Source organism: Mus pahari, chromosome 8 (genome assembly GCF_900095145.1).
Source record: "Mus pahari chromosome 8, PAHARI_EIJ_v1.1, whole genome shotgun sequence".
Classification (NCBI taxonomy): Eukaryota; Metazoa; Chordata; class Mammalia; order Rodentia; family Muridae; genus Mus; species Mus pahari.
Window position 1 is genome coordinate 22,146,072 of NC_034597.1, and position 21,956 is coordinate 22,168,027.

At 50.5% G+C, this 21,956-nt stretch overlaps 2 protein-coding genes across 2 annotated transcripts in view; both read left to right on the plus strand.

Annotated features, from left to right (window-relative positions):
• Positions 1 to 12,257, plus strand: part of LOC110325470 (store-operated calcium entry regulator STIMATE) — a 49,475-nt gene extending 37,218 nt beyond the window's left edge. The window contains exons 3-8 of the mRNA XM_021203487.2: positions 297 to 392; positions 2,532 to 2,653; positions 6,590 to 6,702; positions 7,309 to 7,386; positions 8,302 to 8,451; positions 9,778 to 12,257. Coding sequence (XP_021059146.1) covers positions 297 to 392; positions 2,532 to 2,653; positions 6,590 to 6,702; positions 7,309 to 7,386; positions 8,302 to 8,451; positions 9,778 to 9,876 — 658 coding nt within the window. The 3' untranslated portion in view covers positions 9,877 to 12,257. The remainder of the gene's footprint in view (positions 1 to 296; positions 393 to 2,531; positions 2,654 to 6,589; positions 6,703 to 7,308; positions 7,387 to 8,301; positions 8,452 to 9,777) is intronic.
• A 1,957-nt stretch (positions 12,258 to 14,214) lies between these two features.
• Mustn1 (musculoskeletal, embryonic nuclear protein 1) lies at positions 14,215 to 16,633 on the plus strand. Its single transcript, XM_021203488.2, has 3 exons — positions 14,215 to 14,647; positions 15,635 to 15,767; positions 15,944 to 16,633. The coding sequence occupies exons 1-3, from the start codon at positions 14,639 to 14,641 to the stop codon at positions 16,048 to 16,050; spliced, it is 249 nt and encodes an 82-aa protein (XP_021059147.1). The 5' UTR covers positions 14,215 to 14,638; the 3' UTR covers positions 16,051 to 16,633.
• The last annotated feature ends 5,323 nt before the right edge of the window (positions 16,634 to 21,956 follow it).

Here is a 21,956-nt window from a genome sequence, read left to right on the forward strand (position 1 = left end):
TCACTGATTCCTAAGGAATCACACACCCTCCTGTGTGTTAAGAATTCCCATTTGTACTCTTCTGTCCCCGAGTCTTCCAGATCTGGGCATTTAGTCCTGCCCTCACGGTTAATGAGGGACACCGAGAAGGCCTAGGTCTCAGGCCCACTGTGTGTTGTATGTTATCCTTTGGTGTCTCTTTGCCACTGGGTGCAGGGATGGTTCTGAGGCCTGGCCACAGACTCGGTCTGTTTTCCCTAAGGTGGTTGCTGCTCTCCTGTCTGGTTGGTAACACTTGCTGGTTCTGTTTTATGCAGGTTTTTAGACACTTCCAAACAAGCCATAGGGATGCTCTTCATCCACTTTGCAAATGTGTACCTAGCAGATCTCACTGAAGAGGACCCTTGTTCACTGTGAGTGGCTTGTATTTGAATTTAACCTCCATTGACGATATGGACTGGCCTTCCCTCCCCTTGCCGGCACAGCTCTGTAGCTTGGGGGAGGTACCCCTCCTTTGTCCTCTGGAGTTTTCTCTAGTTTCACCCTATGTGTGCCTTCATGAGTTTGTACACTCCGCTTTTGGTTGGTTCTCAGGACTTTGACAGTTACCTTGTGTGTTGGCTTTCTGTTCATCAGTCTAAGTTCAGTCCTTTGTCTTTCTAGTGCCCAAGTTCACAGCAGCCCCCCATCAGGACAGGATAACACTCAAGAGTGGCTGTGTGCCAGCTACAGAGCACATGGGTGTTTCCTGTGCTGTGAGATGCTCAAAGGCACAGTTATCGTTGGGCATCACTGGCCTCTCTGACACAAAGAGCACCTGTCTGTCAGCGTGGACTGCCTTCCACATGAGGCGCAGAGCACTGTGTCTGCAACCTTATCCATGCCCTAAGACACTGCACTTCTTACTGGGGAGGAGTGGTCATTCCCCTAGCAGACAGAGTGGCAGAGGCTTCTCTGCAGTCCCAACTCTTACTTTGTTTCTCCAACTTCAGGTGGAAGGTACCGGAAGGTGATAGTACCTAAAGTTCACATAGTGCAGACATGGTGGCGCTGGACATAGACCAGTCTGTGTATTCTGTACACATCTGTACCCCCATGATGCTCCGATGCCTAAGTGAATCCTCTGTGTTGAATGCAGAGTGTCAAATTTGGTCTTGGCTTCCAAGGGCAGCACACAGTAGGCTCAGGAATTATTTGACAAGTATATAAATGAATGCAAGACTGGATATACCCATTGTCCTTGTTATTCTTCAGTCTTCATCTCAGGTGTGAACCTGCAGGTGTGACTAACACACCAATTAGAGATAGTGTGACTAACATTGCTCACCAATTAGAGATAGTGTCAGAGCTGGGTCCCCTGCCAGAATAAAACTGCTCTGGAAGCTGGGACTGTTCTTTCTGACTCTGGTCTGAGAGGGACCCCTTGTGTCTTTAAGGAGGAAGAGCAAGCGGCCTGCCTGCCTCTCGGTGCTCTGGGTTCTGGGGACCAAGCACAGTATGCTGGCCCTGTGTTGAAGTGTTATGCACATCACAAAGCCCAGACTGGGGTGGAGGTCTGCTATCTACATAAAGTGTCTCAGCCTTAGCAACTTGGAAGCTCCTTGAAGCCAGGTCTTGCACTGTCCTTGGGCTTATCCATAGGGAGTTCAAAGCCATTTGGTATCACAGGGTCAGTGTCTGCTTTCATCTTAGTCTGCCTCGGTAACTGGAGCCTGTGTCCAGCGGTGCTCAGCTGGATCTGGACAGAAGGAGGCTGGGTAAACAAGGGGCTTTACCTCGGTGAGAACAAAGTTAGATCTCAGGAAAATGGAAGCAAACCTTCTAAGAATGGTCACTATTGGCATGCCTCCCCATGTTCCCTTCTCCAATCCTCTGGCCTTTTCTTAAGGCAGCAGAACTCTCTCATTGAAGTATAAAAGTCACATCTGGGACTTCTTAGCTCTGATAGAACATTTGCCTAGTGTGCGCGTGTACACACACACATACACTGCTGGGTTCCATCAGTAAAAATAAAAAATAAAAATAATGTTTGCACGCATGGTTACAGACAGGGCTGAACATGCAGCCATGCAGCCCTGCCTGATTTGCCTAAGAAGTCTTAGAAACCATTTTCCTTGAATGCCCTAGGAAAATGGCACAGTTTTATCACCTCCACTGGCCTGGGACTATCAGGATGAACAGAACCACTTAATGGACTTATTGTTGTCAATTGGATTTTGTTCTCCTCAGTTTCCTTAGCTACTTCCAGGTGTGCTGTCTTCTGTTGAATCTTGGCCTTGGCACATACACTTGAAGTTTATAAAGCTTCTTTGTCCTTCTCTTTCCTGTTCTTCAACTTTTTAATATTAGCACCTTTTCAGACTCCTAGAAATGGAAGCCACCATTCTGTAGGCTCTTGCATAAATATATGTCGGGGTACCACCCTCCCTCAGTAAAGCCAAACAAAGGTTGAGTCTGTTAGCCTTCATCTGGGACCCTGGTAAGTGCCACAGTAAGGCCACAGCTTAGTGGCTGTTATTCCCTGACCATGCTGGTATGGCCTCTCTTTCTAGGTACCTCATCAACTTTCTTCTGGACGCCACTGTAGGCATGCTACTCATTTATGTGGGCGTACGTGCCGTCGGTGTCTTGGTGGAGTGGCAGCAGTGGGAATCCCTGCGTTTTGGAGAATATGGTAATGTCCAGGGACACTGGGTAGGGCCTGCTGGGGACTCTGAAGTCAGGAGGGTTTGGGCTGTTCACGGTCTCCTTGTGTGGACATAGAGGAGTTCACTTTAGGGCTTGAGATTCACTTTCCTAGGATCAGGGAGCAAGTGCTCCACTGCCAAGATCTCCATTGTGTGGGGAAAGAATTGCAGAAGCTGGGAGACAGCCCTTCTCCCAGAGGCACTTGGTCCCACATGCAGGGCTGCAAGGCCACCTCGTTCTGCTGAGCTTCCCAAAGAGTTCCTGTCCCCTGCCCACCACATTAGATAGACGGGAGCAGCTGTTGTTTGGGAAGGCTGTCCACAGTGAGGTGAGAGCCTGTCCCTCTTTCTGCTGCACACCTGCGATTGTCCTGTCACTGGATTACTCTGATAGAACGTTTGCCTAGTGAGGAGATCCTGGTGAGGAGCTACACTTAGGGAGCAGTGTTAGACGTTCACCACAAGAGGGTGCCAGGACAAGTGTGTACAATCTGGATCCACACTCCTTCCATGCCATGGCTCTGGGCCCAGAGACCTACTCTCTTCTAGGTGGTTGAAGACCTCTGAGAGAATGACCGTTTCAAAGGGTACATGATTGGTGGAACTGGCTGTGGAGTGCCTTGGGTATTTCTAGAAATCTTAGTAACTGTTTGTTTTCAGAGGGAGAGGGCTTTTCTTAGCCTGTTACTTGATGCCAATGAGTCAGAGACTTAAGATAGGGCCCGACATAGCATGTGCCTCAGGACTCAAGGGAAGGAGTCTTCTGGAATGTCCAAACCCAGAGAGTTCTCAGCTTGCAGGACAGAAATGGCCACAGCACATGGGGATCGGTCTGACATCATTCTCATTTATAACACGGGCAGCTAGGAGTTAAGTGATGACCCCGGTCAGGACGCGTTTGTGAGCCTTGTGTCCTCTGTACCAGGGGTCCTAAAAACCTCCACCCTCCACCTGCACCTCAGCTGTGGAGATCCCTGTCTGGGAGGCAGAGCTGTCAGCCCCACAGTAGCTGACCCCCACGGTAGCAGTCTCACAGCCAACTAGTGACTGAGAACAGGGGTCAGGTCTGGTCCCTACACCACTGCTTCTCAAGCAGATTGAGTCTGCTTTCCCTTGGAAAGAAGGGAAAACGGCCGTGGCTTTGTATGAGCCCTGTCCTCTTGACCCAGCCCCTTAATCCAGTCACTGGTGTTGGGAACCAGAGTCCTCAAGTGTCTTCAGAGAAAACGTCCCTTTGTGAAGGGCCACCCCAAGTCCTCATTCCCTGGCCTGTCTCCCCGCTGCCTGTGGCATTGTAGTTGTTGGTTGTTGTTCTGCGCTGCTGTAAGAAATCAGTCACAGGCTTAGTGGCTTAAGACAACCCAAATGGATTTATCTGTGGTCCCTTTGAAAGTCCACCGCAGTTCTGTTGGGTTGACATGAAGGCAGCATTAGGGTTGTGTCATTCTAGAAGTGATACGGATGTCGTCCTGTTGCCTTGTCCAGCTGCTAGTTCTGTCTGGGTCCCTGGCTTATGATTCTCTCCCTCTGTCTTCAAAGCCAGCAGCCAAGTTCTTCTCGGGGTATAACATTCTGACCTTTCACCTTGAAGTGGCCCTGGGGTTGCACTGAGTGCATCTGGACCCCATTTAAAGTCTGAATGGAGATCTTAGTTCCGTTAACAGCCAGCACCCCCTGGCTAGGTCACAGCACACAGCATGGCTTCCAGAGATTGGGATGTGGCCATCTTTGCAGGACCATTATTCTGCCTTCTACACCTGTGAACTTACCTGTCCAGTTGAGACAGGAACTTCCCACAGCTCTCAGGGAAATAAAGAAGAGGGGATTGCTCTCAAGGTGGCATGTTGGGTTCCTAGGAGAAGTTCTGGCACTTGAAGCATAAGCACTGTTGTTCGGTTTGGGGGTGAACAGTGTTTGAGTCACAGGTGGCATCTGTAGGCTGGTGACCATGCTTCTCTTGCCCTGAAGACAGGAGTGTTCGGTGGCACAGTACATGGTAGGCTTTCCCGCCTGCCCATCCACGTGCCCTCTCCCAGAGGCTTCTCCGCACTCACGTGTTCCTTCCTTTTGGCCCTTATTCCCATAACAGCCTGCGAGAATAATTTACGAGAACAAACCATGTCCCTGAGGTTGCCCACTACAGTAGAAAACAGGGCACACTGGCACACTTCCTGACCATGCTTGTCCTCTAGACAGAGCCTCAGGGAGCATTTGAAAGACTGTCAAGGGAACAGAAATAATCAAACAAACTGTCACATGTCCACTCAGTACGGCTCCAGTGACCTGTGGCCTGGGTACACCGGAAGCGAGGGTGTATCAGCCGGACACGGGCACTTTTGTCTCTCTTAGGTGGTTTTCAACATTTTTATTTTAGCATAAAACAACAACAGGCTGTGGCAGCTGCACTGTACAAACTGAGAAAGAAAAGGGAAGTGACTTTCTGTCTTCTCCGTTACTCACAGCCTCCGTTCTAGGCGATGGAGTGAGTGCACACTGAGCAAGTGAATGTCCTCACAACAGTAAACAGATGGTGTCCCTTGTCTGCTCCCTCCCAGATACCCCAGTCCTTCTCAGACACTTCCTAGATGGGGGATCACTGTTCTTGCCTGAGAGTTGAGCAAGCAGTTTCTCCTGTTGTCAGTCAGGCCAGGTGGTTTACCAAAAGCATTGTGAAACTCCTGCTAGGCCTTGCCAGGAACGGTGGCACTTCCCAGGTGCTCCACTGATACTCAGATGCCCTGCTCCAGAGGTGGGAGCAAAGGGTCAGGCCTTAGGTTAGGCACTCGGTGTGTTGCTGCATGCGTTGTCCATGACAGCTGTGGGAAAGCATTCACCTGCCTCCGGTGTTCAGCCTGCAGCCCCAGACAGGGATGCGGCCTGCAGCATGAGTGCCTGGAGATGTCTCTCCAGACCAGATCCTCTTCTCACGGCCTCCCTGAAACGTTACTTTGCTGTTGTTCTGGTCTGGAGTGCAGGTTGCCCTGGCTGAGATTCCAGGACGAGGATCTGCCAGCCACTCTCCTACTTTGAGGTGACCTGTCCTAAGATTCTGCGTGTCATTCAATCATTCTCTAGAGAGGCTGGTCCCGCCCTTCGCTGAATCCGTTTCTGACGTACCCTAGAGGCACTGCAGGGCCCAGGTGGTCCCCGTTAGGGACTGTTGGGGCCCTCCCGAGCATTTCTTAACCATACCCACTGACGGGCACACAGAGAAGCCTGTGCGGGAGCCAATAGCTTTGGTCTGTTTCTGCCACCTCCTGTCTTGAAGGCTTCGATCTCTTTCTCCTAGCCAAGGTGTTACATGGCCCCCCCAAAATGAACTAGGTTGCTCCCAAATTTGTGTTTGTTTAATTCTATGCAAAAGCCCTAGAGAGCATTAACTTGTGGTTCTTTTGCATGAGTTTGTGGACTCTGAGGTTCTCTGGATCAGATTGATAGACTCAGGGTTAAGAAGCGCAGGGAGGCTGGGGATGGGGCGGCTGGAAGGAGGAAATGGACAAAGAAGTTGATTACTGCAGTTATAGGCACAGTGTCAGAGAAAGGGGGTTAGCAGCAGTCGCTGGAAAAACCAACTGCAGGTAAAATAGCACTCTTGCTTAAGCCAGCCGCCGCTGCCAGTGGGCAGAGCCGGCAGTGAGCTTTTGCTAAGTTTAGTTCCCCACTCTGTCCTAGACTTTTTTTTTTTTAAATGAAAAACATTCTGGTACGTCCAAATTAGGAGTTCTGGCTTTATTCAGAGCACTGCCTCTTGTAGAAATGAGGTGATTTGTAGAGCTTTAGAGACTCATAAAGTACCTGAGAGCCTGGGTTCTGGGATCCAGCTAGGGACATGAGGGCTCATAATGAGCTGCAAAGGGCATGGGTGGTGGTGGTGTTCTACTCAGACCCGGTGAGTGTGGCTAAGCACCTGCCTGTCCCTGCAGGAGACCCTCTGCAGTGTGGGGCCTGGGTAGGGCAGTGTGCCCTCTACATCGTGATCATGATCTTTGAAAAGTCTGTGGTCTTCATCGTCCTTCTCATCCTCCAGTGGAAAAAGGTTTGCCTCCGTCCCTGCTTCTGCACTCTCTGCTAAGCCAAGTAAACGACAGCCCCGTCATCCCCGGCCCTGGCACCCGGCCTGCTTGGTTCTGTTTTAGCTCCATGCGTGAGTCCTGGGTCTGGTCTGATGTAGCAGCTGTTTATAAGAGCAGTAGTTTGTCATTCTTGTACTTGGTGTTCGCGCACTTCGTGTAAACACACATCTTCTCTAGATGAACCCTGGGGATGTGTAAGCATAATGGAAACCCAGCCGCTTCCACTGCGTTGCTTGGTCTGATTGGTCTGCACACTTGGTAACTGTGAATGTGTCTACACTGGTCAATGTCCTTCAGACTCGTGTCTGCTAGTTCAGCTGAAGCCACGAGCAGTTTCTGAGGTCTTTACTCACCTACGTGCTAATACCTGGGTAAGCCCATGGCCCTCAGGTCCACAGGGGAAGCTGCCCCAGAGCCAGTGGCCCAGAGCAGCTCTGACCGGTCCTTACCAACAGTCAGATCTGAGGTCTTTGTAGCCATGGGTGTGAGGGGCTGTTCCAGTGGCCCTTGGGGAGTGTCTGAGTCTCCTGTGTGCTGCGTCTCCTCACTGTGTCTGTTTCTCTCTGCAGGTGGCCCTATTGAATCCAATTGAAAATCCCGACCTGAAGCTGGCCATCGTCATGCTGATAGTCCCCTTCTTTGTCAATGTCAGTGCCTTGTTGAGTGTCTTATCCCAGCTTGTACCCTGCCACCAAGGGTTCCCGTTCAACGCTCTGAGTGTGACACAAAAGTCACCTTTGCAGGCTCAGACAATCCTTTCTATCTGTGTAGCCAGTCCATCCCATAACCATGTTGTTCCTGGTAGGAGTTCTTCCTCAGAAATCAGGGCCCCTATTTCAGGCAGAGAATACTAGGAACTAAGACTTGCCTTCCCTGATAGGCCACTTCGCTGAGAGATCCCAGCCTGTGTGTAAAGTGTGTGACTTCTAGAACAGGGTCAGTGTGTTCTCCAGATATTTACTGTTGAGTATAGACCTCAGAGAAACCCTTGAGCACGGTGGCCTCCTGTGGAGAACCAGTGATGTAGAAGCTAAAGGACTCAGGGCTCCCTGGAGCAGCAGTGTCGCCACCTGTGAAGGACCCAGGAGGCTCAAAATGGGCAGTTAGAGACCCGGGTTCTCTGCCGAAACAGGCTGCCTGGTTTGTTTGTTGGGGTTTTTATTTTTGGGGGTTTTTTTGGTTTTGGTTCTGTTTTTGTTTTGTTTTGTTTTTTGGAGGCAGGGTCTCTCTACACAGCCCTGGCTGTCCTTGAACTCACTAGAGTAGACTATGCTGCCCTCAAACACAGATCAGTCTGTTTCTGCCTCCACAGTGCTGTGGCCACACCTGCCCCCAGGCTGCCTGTCATTTAACACAACGAAAACCCATAAGTGACCACCACAAGAATCACCCGGCTGTTCTCTGACCATAAAAGTACAGCAAATAAAAGAGAGCGATTGTCTCTCTTGAGTGCTCTGGGCTGAGTGAGGCTTCTCTTTTCTCTGTGGAGGGGTGGATAGGGAGCCCTCTGCTTACTTTGTTCTGGCTTATCCAGAGTGACCTACACTTTTCTCTTCCTACAGGCTTTCATGTTCTGGGTAGTAGACAATTTCCTCATGAGAAAGGGGAAGACGAAAGCTAAACTAGAAGAAAGAGGAGCCAACCAGGACTCAAGGAATGGGAGCAAGGTTCGCTACCGACGGGCAGCATCCCATGAGGAGTCTGAGTCTGAGGTAGGAGCCTTAGGCTCTGGGGGTCTCTGCTCTTTAAGTTTGTACCTGAATTCACAGAACCAGTCAAAGGGAAGGAAGAAGCTGAGCTAAAGAGTAGCCCAGGTCCCTCAGACCTCATTACCGTGAGCCCAATGTCTGCTGTCACATGTGCTGTTGTCTCAGGCCAAAAGGATGTAGTATGTAGATTTGCTACAGACCATCGCTACCAGTGAGAGCTATAGACGTGGCTGAGATTAGCCAGGCTTGTGGCACATGGCTTTAATCCTGCACTTGGAAAGTAAAGACACCCAGATCTCTGTGAGTTCGAAGTCGGCCTAGTCTACATAGCAAAGTCCAGACCAGAAAGGGCTATATAGTGAACCACCCCCAGAGTGACTGAGATGGCTGCCCCCCTGAGATTTGAGGATGAGGAAAGGCAAACACACAGTTGGTTTACCACCATGCATAAGCATACGCACCAGCCCTGGCAAACCCTGGACAGGCCGGAGGAGTTTTAAACGATGAATAGTTTAGAAAGCAAGTCCCTATTTTCTCCAAGTTTGTATTCTGGTTAAAGGGCTGTAGTACATCCTAATAATTGGCCGGCATTTGGCAAATGACAAAAAGCCATAAAGCAGAAATTACGCTTATAGGCATTCACAACCACACGGTCTGTGATATTAAAGTGAAGTTCACATTGGCCAGAGCAGGGAGCCGTGAGCCATCAAGTGACTCCGTCCAGTGCCAGGAAGGATAGTGAGGCTGTTTGTCCCACCCCTCAAGCTGGAGTTCACATTTCCCAGCACGGCTGGGCTTTGGGCCCTTAAACCTCATGCAGGCCATTTCGATCTTCCCGTGGGCGGGCCACAGAGGTCTAAGGCCAGCAGCTGTGGCAGGAGTAAGCAAGTTTGTCCTCAGAGTGTCCCAGCATCATGGAGGGTAGAGCGCTTCCCTCTTCCTCTTCATGACAGAGGTGGCTCAGACAGCCCCTCTGAGCCTGCACTGCCTGTCTGGTCCCTGGGATGATTCGGTCCCTTTTGAAAGACATTGTGTATGTGAGGCAATTCCGGGACCCTGAGACTCCAGGCGCCTGCTTGGCTTTGATCAGCTTCGGGTTTGACTGGAAGCCAAGTGAAGGCATTGATGGGGTAGGGAGTGGCAGATTAGGGGTGGTGACTTCAATACTAGCTTCAACAGGCTAGCACATCTCACTGTGGAAGGGGGGACTTCCCTCAACCCTCCTCTGAGGATGTGGGAGACATGAGGCCTCCCACAGGGGCTGGGCTCCAAGGAGGACACAGCACAGAAGGCACTGGAATCTCAGGCCTTGCCTCTTGACCACCTCAGATCCTGATCTCAGCCGATGACGAGATGGAGGAGTCTGATGCCGAGGAGGACCTCCGGAGACCTGTGAAAAAGAAGCACCGCTTCGGGCTGCCCGTATGACACATTCCCACGCTGCGGGTGACAGTCCTGGGGCCCAGCCCTGCAGCAACAGCGTCGCTTCCCTCCTCTCTACCCTCCTCTTCTACCTCCACTCCTCCTGCTGTCTCTGCCCGCTCTCCACCCGCCCCAGACGACTGTGACTTAAAAGAGGGAAGAGGACCCATGCCTGAGGGGGCTGTGGGCAGCTGGAGTGCCCGCTCAGTTGCACTACAAACACTGACCAAATATGCAAGCGAAGAGCTTTGTTTGTTTGTTGTTGTCCCTTAGGGGTGCTGTGAGACCCCCTGTCCTGTCTGACCAGGTGGCATGGTGGAAGGAAGCAGCACACAGACAGTTGCAGGTCCTGGGGCTGAGGCTGCCGGCCTTGTGGATGAGCGCCGTGCTTGGGGTTAGCAGTCGCTGGTTGACCCAAGTTGGAACAGGAATGCTTTCTTAACTCAAAATGGCTTTTGTAACTCTTAATTTCTAAAGCCAGTTTTATGAGCTGTGACAGTGTTACTGTTTTTTGAGTATGTGTTTATTTCCTACAAAGTATCTATGGGTCTAATGGGCAAACAGATTTTTAAGTCTTCCGTATGCTGTTTGACTTTTATATTTTTAAGTTATATTTTCATACTATTGTATTTAAAACTCTTTTTAATCCCCAAAGACATGGATTTGTTCGCCTTTCATGGGGTATGAGCTGGGGGGAGGTGGGTAAGAATGAGGAGTTTTGGAGCCAGGAATATTGTTAAGCAACATCAATGGTGAGGTAAACAGTCCTGGTGGGAAGGCAGATAGATAGCGCTTATCTGCGCTCACAGATCCATAGTTAAGGTCAGAACCTGTGCACGAGGCAGCTGCTCAGGTAGATCTGTGTGTCCAGTGTGTGGACAGACAGAGCCCTGCCAGGGCATATAAGCTGCCGTGTTGGAGGCAATGGTTAAACTTCACTCAGGAGTTAGACGTTTGTGTCCAGAGGACTCAAGACCGCCACCGGCTACTCCTGTTGGTTTCCTGCCTCTCGGTCTGTAAATTGCAAGTGTTAGAATGACCCCAGCCTCGACCGCCATATTGCAGAGCCAACCTTTGCCCTGGTCTGTCACCAGCTGCCACCTGCTTGCTTGCTTAGCTGTCTGGAGAACTCTTCCTGGCCAGAAGAGCCTCTCATGATGCCCTCCAAAGTTATGAAGTGGCTGGGGCAGAGCAAACACCGGGCGAGAGAGCCATGTTTGAGTGTATAGATTGTATGAGGCGCTTCTAACTGGCTCCTCTCTGCTGGCCTCACCCACTCCTCAGCTGGGCTGTGGTTTACCTGTGGTCCAGCCTGGCCTGGCGCTGTCCCTGCTGTGGGAGCAGCAGGGCGGGGCTGTCTGATGGCCCGTCAGTGCAGCCGGTGGCACAGTGGGATGGAGCACAAGAACACCCCAGCGCCTCACGGGCTGGGACCTTAGGTGAGACAAGCACGGAGGACAACTCTACTCAGAACCTCCTAAGCCTAGGTCAGAGCATGCTTTGCATAAGGATACAGGCTCTATGCTCGTGGCCCGTGACCCTAGCCCTTACCCCAGGGTACCTGGGCTGTCTTCTGCCACTTGAAATCTTAATTGTCACAGACAGAAGGGTACGCTCTGGGTGGCCCTCAGCCCATTGCCTAGTGCAAGTCACCGAGAAGAGTGAGTCTGCTGTGGGAGGCTGCACATTCCAGTCAGGCAGAGGCCATGACCTGGAATAGATGGGGCAGGCCCTGCCTTGTTCCCGGCTCCCATTTTCTTCCACTCTACAGTGGTGGTCATTCTCTCCCCTTCTCTAGTGAGCTTCCACTGAGCTCAAACTCCTGGTGAGCTGGTCAGCTCCTGGGCCTTACTGACGTCATCCTCATATCCCCTTCCTTCTGCGCCCTGACTTCCACTAAGGGCTATCGTCTCTGGGCTGCAGCTGTAGAGCAACAGGAGAGGCAGTTCCACAGGGATCTGCCACTGGAGCCTGTCTGTGTGCGGGCTTGGTGTGTGTCAGTCCTTCCCTCTCCGTGTGGATATGCGCATGCACCCATGCAGCAGAAGCACATACAATTCCGCATCCCTCGGGAGAGCCTCCAGTGGCCGACAAGGCCTTTCTGTCACTGTGGTACACTGTCTCACTGGAATGGATGTAGAGGGCTCTGGTCAGGACCTCTTCCTGAGCTGTCCCCCCTCCCCGGAACGAGTGTCCACATCACTTGTTCCAAGTTGCCTTATGAGGTGGGACCCTTGCCTGGCTAATGGCGGGCAACACCAAACTAGAAAAACAAAAAACAAGAAGTGGAATGCTGACCTAGCTGTGGTGTGCTGTCAATCTGATTTGTCCAAATAAGTTCCCTTGGCCAAGCTGCTCTTGGTGGACGCTTGCCAGCCAAGGCAATGAATGAGGGTTTTTTTTTTTTTTTTTTTTTTTTTTTTTTTGGTAACTAACAGAAATAAACCAATGAGAGAGAGCTGACACCTAACTCAGAGACATGGTGGTTGCTTTTTTATTTCCTTTGCCTGTTTGTGAGCGTTTGGGAAAGACAGGTACATGGTGAGATCCCGTGTGGCAATGGTCCGCAAGGTGTGTGAGGTGAGACACTGTGCCCCTCAGCATGTTGGGAACAACCTCCTGCCTCAACCTTTATAAACTGTGAACTCCCGAGCACCAAAGGAGTCGTGGGTTCATGTCACCTCTCCTGCCTCTTTCCTCGGGGGGGGGAAAACAAAAAGATACAAATTCAAGTTGTAACTTCTCTTTGGCAGTATAGGCCTGCTGGCTACAGCTCAGGATGCACATCTGAAAGGTGCCCCAAGACCCAGAAAGAGCAGACCCAGAGTCCCTCCTGCCAGGCAGCAAACCTTATAGGATGTAGCCAGTCTTGTTTTGTTTTTGTAAGACAGTCTTACTGTGTGGTCCTGGCTGTCCTGGACCCAGCTCTGTCGATCAGACTGGGCTCATACTCAAAGATCGGCCTGCCTCTGCCTCCCAAGTGCTGAGGTTAAAGGTGTTCGCCACCTCAGCCCCACCTCCGACGTGAGCCAGCTCTTAAATGAAGAGTCACACAGCTTTCAATGAGAGACTTGTTCACAGTGAGGGGCCCGTGGTCAGCCTTGCTTTGAACACCCTGAGTTCTGAGTGGGTGAGTAGATTGGTTGCTTGACTGGTTGGTTGCCTGGGTTTAGTTCTAAATCTTTCTTTTCCTTGGGCTTACTTAGAAGTCAGACCTGTGTGCCACCTCAGCTGCCAATGGCACTTAAGCATGGTGTCATGCATCACAAAAACACATTTTTTAGATGAAAGAGAAGATGGTGTACTTCCATTGTAAGCTAGTTTACAGCAAATTTTCACATCTTATTACATAAAAGAAGAAAAAGAAAGAAAAAAAAAACAGCACTTTTGTGGTCATTGGTTGTGTGTCCTGTGGACTTAAAATAACTCCACATGGCTCTTGACGGCTGTGGGCTCAGAATTCTTCGATGAGAGGAACCCAGCATAGTCTAGCCATCATCCCTGATGAGCCTGACCCACTTTTCCTCCTGGGTCGTGAGAGCTGGGCATCCCTTATCCTTGTCCTAGGCAGCCAGCTGTGGGCGCTCCTCGAAAGGCATGGCCTGGCCTCTCCGTGGAATCATGGGTATTGCTCAGTCCATACGTATAGACCTGATAGTGCCCACACTGACCTACTGGGAGCCAGGCCCAGAACAAAGGATGGAGTTCGAGGCACAGCACCTATGGAATGACATTTAGGGTGACTGTTAGTACCTGGTTAAATTTCATCTGCCTGGTGCCTTCGGGGATAAAAATAATGTCCATTGTAGACTGGAGAGAGCGGAGAGAAGTCTTAAGACAAACCTTCAACCCACCTCAGGCTTAGGGTCCCTGCATTGCCCCCAGTGAACTTTCCATGCAAAGATGAGGTTGGCGGGGGGGGGGTGCTAAATGATTTTCCAAGGGAGCTCTGTACTTTTTACTACAGCTTAATAGCTGAAGTGGCATTCACCCCGTCCTCTAAAGTCAAGTCCTGCCAGCCAGCTTCCAGGTGTCCATCTCAGGCAGACAGAAGCCCTCTATAGACCTTTACTAGCAAGCGTGGTCTCCTCCCGGGCTTATACCGTCCCTTGCTTTGTCCCTTTACTAAACTTGTCTCAGGGCTGGCTAGAGGAACAGGGCATCAACAAGACTGTGATATGGCAGCTCCACAGGGTCTCACTCTTGAGTCGGCTGTGCTCACCATGAGGAAGTGCTTCCAAGCAACAGAAAGGAAGTTTCTCCCCTGCTGATGTGCTGGGATGGAAAATCTATTTCCAGTGGAATCCAGGAGTAGAAGAGAAAGCTAAACAAACTCAGAGCGTCCAGCCCCGTTCAGGGCCCTCCCTCTCCTCAGAGACTTCCCCTCCCACCTCTGCCACTGGGATGGGTTCTCGCAGTCAGCCTGCCCAGAGTGTCCCACACATTCCAGGGTTCACATTTATAAACACAGTCTGTGGACAACAGTGCCAGCACCTCCCACCTGCAAGTGAGCAGCTGTCCCCAGAGATGCTGGGTCCCCGAGGCCGTCTCCTCTCACCAGGGCGGCTGCCCATCATCTCCAAGAATAAACTCCAGCTAGTCACTGCGTGGATCTGAATCATCTGAGAGGTTCCAAAGGAGGGGAGTGACTACCCAGGACCCACAAGACGGCTATATAAGTTCCCAAGGGTTGGGCTCCACGCAGATCCTTTCCTGTGGCTCCTGCCTGCCAGAGAGTTACCAGCAGGGAGCTTGGTTGGCATCGACCATGTCCGAGGTAAGAAGGCCCAGAGGGGCCCAGCTGGTGCCAAGGAAGTTGCGAGGCCAAGGCTGGACACTAATTAGTGCCTGCTCTGAAGTAAAAGCCAAGCTTAAACAGAGACCCTGTGGCCCTTCCAGGCTGGCCTCAGGACACCCTGGGTTCCACCAGGCTCTGGTGAAAGGCCTTGACTCTTCCAGATGTGTGAGGGGTCGGAGGCAGGGAGTGCTTATGTAGAACTGTGTGCCTTTGTATGAAGATGAGGGAGCTGGCTTTGCTGGCTCAGTGTGTCCAGCTATGTATACATTTGTAATCTGGAGGAAGGCTGAGGGGCGGTGGCTGTACCAATAGATGACAGCTGTCTATCTCCCTGTGAGGGTGTGTCTCTGCAGGCCCCCATTTCCCTGGGAGCTCAGCCCAGCCTGAGTGAGGGAATCCTTGCACCTGCCTGCAGGGCTTAAGAAAGAATGAGGTGTCAGTCTCACAGGCGCCCGCCAGGGAAGCAGGGAAGGGCGAGCACTAAATCAGGCTTTCCTGGCTCTACTGGGCAAGAACAACAAGGTCATCCTTGCTCCTTTCTCCACGGCGGTCTACCCTGATCACTCCCCAAACACAGTAAACATCAATGGGTTTGTTTTAGGAAAAAGGGGGGAGGGGCAGTGTGTACGGACTTAACCTCTGTGAACAGATCTTAGAATTCCTGAGATTCCCTAGGTCTTGAAGTTCATCTTTTTCCTGTCCGCCCTTGTGTCTGGTCCTGAACTCGGCCTGCCAAACAGGCCAGTGTGAGGATGCAGTGGCCACCACCCCCAGGAGCACCCTCCCTGTCTGTGGGGCAAGGACAGATGTCCAAGTCAGGCTAAGAAGGCAGGGGGCACTTGCAGTTGGGAGAGCAATGAGCTTTGAATTGGCTTAATTCGGAAACCTGGGAAGGAGGAACCCCCACCAAAGTTGGAGGGGTCTTCATCTCAAGGCGTTGAATTGTAAGGCTCTCGACTTTCCAAGGTTGGCACTCCCGAAGGCCCCATCAAGAAGAAGCGTCCCCCTGTGAAGGAAGAAGACCTGAAGGGGGCCCGAGGCAACCTGGCCAAGAACCAGGACATCAAGTCTAAGACATACCAGGTCATGCGGGACTACGGTAAGTGTCCCCCGGGGGCATGTGGTAGAATTGGGGATACAAGCATCCCCCAGTGGTAGTTGAGAGGTATTGAGGGTTTCTGGGCATAGAAGGGACCACACACAGCATAGGGAGCCTTGCCCCTGAGAAAACCAGTTTAGGTCCCTGATGTCACCTCTTCCGTCTCTTACCTGCAGAGCAAGCCGGCTCAGCTGCCCCATCTGTATTCAGCCGCAACCGCACAGGCACCGAGACAGTCTTTGAGAAGCCCAGAGAGGGACCTGCCAAGAGCGTCTTTGGCTGAGAAGTGCACATTGCACCATCCACCTGGACACAGGAGCCTTCCCATGAACTTTTTTTTTTTTTTTTAATGCTGGAAGATGCCTTTCCTCTGCCACCTCCGGAACCATCACTACTCCCACAACCCTAGCCCTTGGAAATGCCAATAAAGAGTATGCCCAATGTCCCAGCCTTGGGACGTTGCCATGGCCGCTGCCTGCCAAAGAAGAGAGGGAAGTGTGGGGACATAGCATATCCGGTGCCCTTCCTGGACTCTGAGGTGGGTCGGGGAATGATGTGTGTGCTCTCAGAACCACTGAGGTGTTCCAGACAGAGCCTTAGCCGTGGAGTCCTGGTGCGGACTTTCTGGTGGATGTAAAAGATGGTTCTTCCTAAACCTCTGTTTAGGCTGGGAAGATGGTGCCATAGCTGAGAGTACTTGCCGTTTCTTTAGAGGACTCTGGTTCAGTTCCCAAATATCCATATGGTAGCTCATAACCATTTAGCTCTGCCACCCTCTTCTGGCCTCTGTGGGCATTGCATTATATGTGGTATACCTGTAGTCAAAATACTCATGTACCTAAAATAAAAATGAAATGGAAAGGTAACCTTCGGTTTCCCGTCATGCACAGCAGGAGAGTTGAGTTAATGTCTGTGGCATAAAGCAGGTCTCAGTGACGCAGAGACCTCGCTGGAGGCCGAGCTCCCTCTGCCTGCCGCAGAAGCTGCTGCCGTGTTTCCAAGCCCATTGTCCTTACACCTTTGCTCTCGTGGTGCCTCTGGACTGTATGTCTCCATCTCAAAGACCAAACTAGGTGTGGTTCCTCTGGCCAGTGGCCGTGAGTTTCCAGGACCCCCCAGCAACCATGTCCCACCCCCAGCATGGTGGCCGGGGTATGAGAACACCAGGTTCCTAGCTGCATCTTATCTGTCTCTTCAGGCCTGTGCCCTATGTCTGCTGTGTCAGGTGGAGGGAGATGTCTGCTGTGTCAGATGGAGGGAGCTGAAAGCAGGCCAATAATGGCTCCTGAGAGCAGACCTACAGGGCCTGGCTCATGGATGACTCCCCCTGAGAAGCTCCTGTGACCCCTGAGCAGGCAGCTCTGGCTCCAGGCTGGGCCTGTCCTCTGGGTCCCAGAGGAGCAGACGTCCTGTGGGGACAGAGCCTGCGCTTGCTCACTGGACCACTTAATGTTCTTCCCGGCAGAACTGTGTGCTGTCCAACCCCACTCCCATCCAGAGCTGGAGGGTGGACAGATGTACAGGAGTGTGGTCTCTGACCATAGCCTTGCAAGGGAAGGCAGGGTTTTAATGGAAGCAACAGGAATTTCTTCAAAGTTGCTGATGCCCTGTGCTAGGGACAGATGCCACCAGCCTTGAGGTAAACCGCACTGATGATAGACAACACACCAGCAACTGGCCACACTTCCAGTTCCGTAAACTCAGAAGTGGGCTTTCCAGGGCCACCAGAGAACATCAACTCCAGCTACATCAAGTACACAATATTTGTTCGCTTTATCACAGTATCTGTTATTTAAAAAAAAAAAAAAAAGGTACTTAGTGGGTGAGGGAAAGGTATCCCCACCTCCACCTCACCCTTTGAAACCAACAGCAGGCAGGAGAAATAGCCCTGGACTCATGACACTCCGGAGATCAGACCCTGCACCTCTCCTGAGCACTGCAGTACAGCTGACCCTGCAGTGGGGGTGGGTCGCAGGTGAGCAAGCCCAGAGGGTGTAAGCCCTGCCACTTATCTGCCATGTGGTGGTATGGGCTAGGGCGAGATGCCACCCCTTGTCCCTCCCCACCTATGGCATGTGGGAGAGTTGGCCCCAAGGTCGTGAGAACCAGAGAACTAGCCCTGCACCTCATCTACTGCAGCATTTGGGAAAACAGGCCTTGCCCCTCGCCTGCACACCACAAGAGAGCTGGCTTTGCTGGAAAGCATGAGACCAAGAGAGCTGACTCTGCCCTTGCTGGCTGTGGCATTAGGTGAGCTAGCCCGGGCAGTGCTGGGGACCTCGGCCTTGTGCTGTGAGTACAGGAGAGATGGAGGGTGGACCAACTCAGCTACCACCCAAGCCCAACCCAAGGCTTTGAGTTGGCCCATGCCAGCATCTACCCCATCCACGAACTGCTGGAGCGTGTGAAGGGACTGGTCCTACAGATAAAGCTGCAGAATCTCCAAGACACAGAGCCACAACAGAATTTCCAAGAGGAGCCACTCTCGGGGGATTCAATATTTATAGTGTAGCAGGAACCAGAAGCTCCAACGAGACCAATGACTCATTGCAGTGAACATCTCCAAGTAAAACAGTATAAACAGAAGAGAATACTTAGCCAGGCGTGGTGGCCCTGTCTCGAAAAACAAAAACAAAAACAAAAACAAAAAAGTATACTGTAGGACACAGTCACACATGACAGCTTTGACAACAAGATTTATCCACTTTGGGCTTGAGGTTTCAAGGGCAAAAGGCAGGCACAAAGGGATGGGGAGATGAGTGGGATTGGGGTAGGTGATGTGAAACTCACAAAGAATCAACAAAAAGTTAAATTAAAAACAAAAACAAAGCCGGGCAGTGGTGGTGCACACCTTTAATCCCAGCACTTGGGAGGCAGAGGCAGGCAGATTTCTGAGTTCAAGGCCACCCTCGTCTACAGAGTGAGTTCCAGGACAGCCAGGGCTACACAGAGAAACCTTGTCTCAAAAAACAAAAAACAAACAAACAAAAACTAGCTGGGCATGGTGGCAAACACTTTCAATCCCAGCACTTGGGAGGCAGAGATGGTCAGAAATCTGTGAGTTCAAGGACAATCTGTTTTTTCAAAGTGAGTTTCAGGACAGTGAGGCTGTTACATGGGGAAACCTTGTCTCGAAAAAAACAAATATAAAAAACCATAATTCTTTTCAGTCATTAAAAGAACAATACTCAACTTCATATAAAAAAAAAAAAAAAAACCCAGGATAGCTAAAACAATCCTGTACAATAAAATAACTTTTGGAGTTATCACCATCCCTGATCTGAAGGTGTTCTACAGAGCAATAGTAATAAAAGCTGCATGGTATTAGTAAAGGAACTGAAAGGTTGATCGATGGAATTGAATCGAAGAACAAGAAGTGAATCCACACACCAGTGGACACTTGATTTTTACCAAGCCAAAACCATACAAGAGAGAAAAGCATCTTCAACAAACACTGCTGGTCTAACTGGATGTCTGCACTTAGACGATTGCAAATAGATCCCTATCTATCACTCCGCACAACACTCAAGTCCAAGTGGATCAAAGACCTGAACATAGAACCGGAAACACTACTTCTGATAGACGAGAAAGCGGGAAATAACCTTGAGTGCATTGACACAGGAAACAACTTCCTGAACAGAACACCAACATTCCAGGCACTAAGATCAACAATTAATAAATGGGACCTTGGCCTGAAGAGATGGCTCAGAGGTTAAGAGCACTGACTGCTCTTCCAGAGGTCCTGAGTTCAATTCCCAGCAACCACATTGTGGCTCACGACCATCTGTAATGGGATCCGATGCCCTCTTATGGTGTGTCTGAAGTCAGCTACAGTGTACTTACCATATATATCAAATAAATAAATAAATAAATAGTAAAATCTTTTTAAAAATAAATAAATGGAACCTCATGAAATGGAAAAGTTCTGTAAGGCAAAGGACACTGTCAAAAGGACAAAATGGCAGACTACAAATTGGGCATAGATCTTCACCAACCCCACATCCAACAGAAGGCTGACATCTGTATATATATAAACTCAAAAAGTAAGCTGTCAACAAACAAAATAACCCAATTAAAAAGTGGAGTACAGATCTAAACATAAATCTAGACAGAGGAATCTCTTTCTTTAAGAAGCACTTAAAGAAACGTTCAACATCCTTAGTCATCAGGGAAATGCAAATCAAAACAACTCTGAGATTACAGCTTACCTCCTTCAGAATGGCTAAGATCAAAAACTCAAGCGACAGCTCATGCTGGTGAGGATGTTGAACAAGGAGAACACTCCTCCATTACTGTTGGGAGTGCAAACTTGTACAACCACTTTGGAAATCAATTGGTGGTTTCTCAGAAAACTGGGAATAGCTCTACCTCAAGACCCAGCTATACCACTGCTGGGCATATACCCAAAAGATGCTCCACCATCCCACAATGACACTTGCTCTGCTTACCATGTTCACTGCAGCTGTATTCCTGATAGCCGAAAACTAGAAACAACATAGATGTCCCTCAACTGGAGAATGGATAAAGAAAATGTGGTACATCTACCCAATGGAATACTATTCAGCTATTAAAAACAACATCATGAAATTAGCACGCAAATGGGTGGAACTAGAAAAGATCATCCTGAGTGAGGTAAGCCAGACCCTGGCAGACAAGCACGTTATATACTCACTTATAAGTGAATATTAGTCATAAATCACAAGATAACTATACTACAAACTAAGTGCCCAAGGTGGGAGCACGTGAATTTCACTGAGAAGGGGAAATAGATTAGACATCAGGGGTGGATGGAGGAAGGAGACTGGTGGGAGAGTGTGTGGGGATGGGAGCAGGAGGGATGAGGTGGGGGAGGACAGAGGGAAAGAGAACTGGGAGAGACAACTGGATGCGGGGGTCATCTCTGGGACGAGCTAGAAACCTAGGACAACAGCAACTCCCAGGTGTCTATGAGGCTAACCCTAGCTAAGACTCCTAGTAGTGGGGAATATGGAGCCTGAACCAGCCATCTCCTGTAACCAGGCAAGAGTTCCAGTGGATGGATTGTGACACCAACCCAGCCTCAAAACCTTAGACCCACAACTCCCCCTGCCTACAAGATGTGCAGGGGTAAAAGATGGAGCAGAATTCGAGGGAAGGGCCAACCAATGACTGGCCCAGATTGAGACTTGAGACCCATGCTGTGAGAGGGAGCCCACCCCTGAGACTTTCAGTGATAGTCTGCTATATTAGCAGACAGGAGCCTACGTAACATCACCAAAGAGGCTTCACCCAGCAACTGATGGAAACAGACGCAGAGACCCACAGACAAACATTAAGTGGAGTTTAGGGAATTCTGTGGAAGAGGGGGAGGAAGGAATGAAGGAACCAGGGATGTCAAGAACGCCACAGAAAACGGCCCGCAGAGTCAACTAACATGGGCCCATATGGACTCATAGAGACTGAACTGCCAGCCAGAAAGCACAAATGACTGGCCTAGGCCCTCGGTGTATCTGTAGCAGTTGTGCAGCTGGGTCTTCCTGTGGGACTCCAGAAGTGGGAGCAGGGGCGTCTCTGACTACACTGCCTGCCTTGGTTCCGTTCTCCTAACCGGATGCCTTGTGTAGCCTCAGTAGAAGAAGATACGCCTGCAGCTTGATGTGCTAAGACTGGTTGATATCCATGGGAGGCCTCCTGTTTTCTGAGGAGAAAGGGGAGAGGGGTGGATGGGTGTGGGTTGGGGATGAGCTGGGAGAGAGAGGGACTGGAAGGAAAGGTGGGAGGGGAAGCTGCAATCGAGATGTAAAAATAAAATAAAAATCAACAGAAGAATAAAATTAAAATAAAAAAAAAATCAGTGCTTCAACTTTCTGAAGGACATACTGAGAAAAGGTGTTTGCAGCACCTAATAACACTCCCGTGGGCGTGCTGTGGCAAAATCAGCCCACATTCTACCTGTACACAGCTTTCAGGAATTCTATCCATGTGCCTCACCTTCCTGCATAGACTATCCAGCATCCCACCTCTAGGCTCAGGGTATGCATCTTTACAACTCTAATGTATTGTCAGGTTGCAGACCTGTTTGAGAATCTGCTTGGCTTGAACCTACAGCCTGCTTACACTAATAGGACCCAAGGAGCAACCTGGTACCAGAGAGTGAACAGGGGCTTCTGGGCCCAGCATCTTTTGCTTCAAAAAGTGCCCAATCTTGCG

Excerpts from the sequence above, each read along its gene's own strand:
- Mustn1 (XM_021203488.2), top strand. Across the intron at positions 15,768-15,943 it reads CCAGGTCATGCGGGACTACG|AGCAAGCCGGCTCAGCTGCC; the intron begins GTAAGTGTCCCC and ends TCTTACCTGCAG.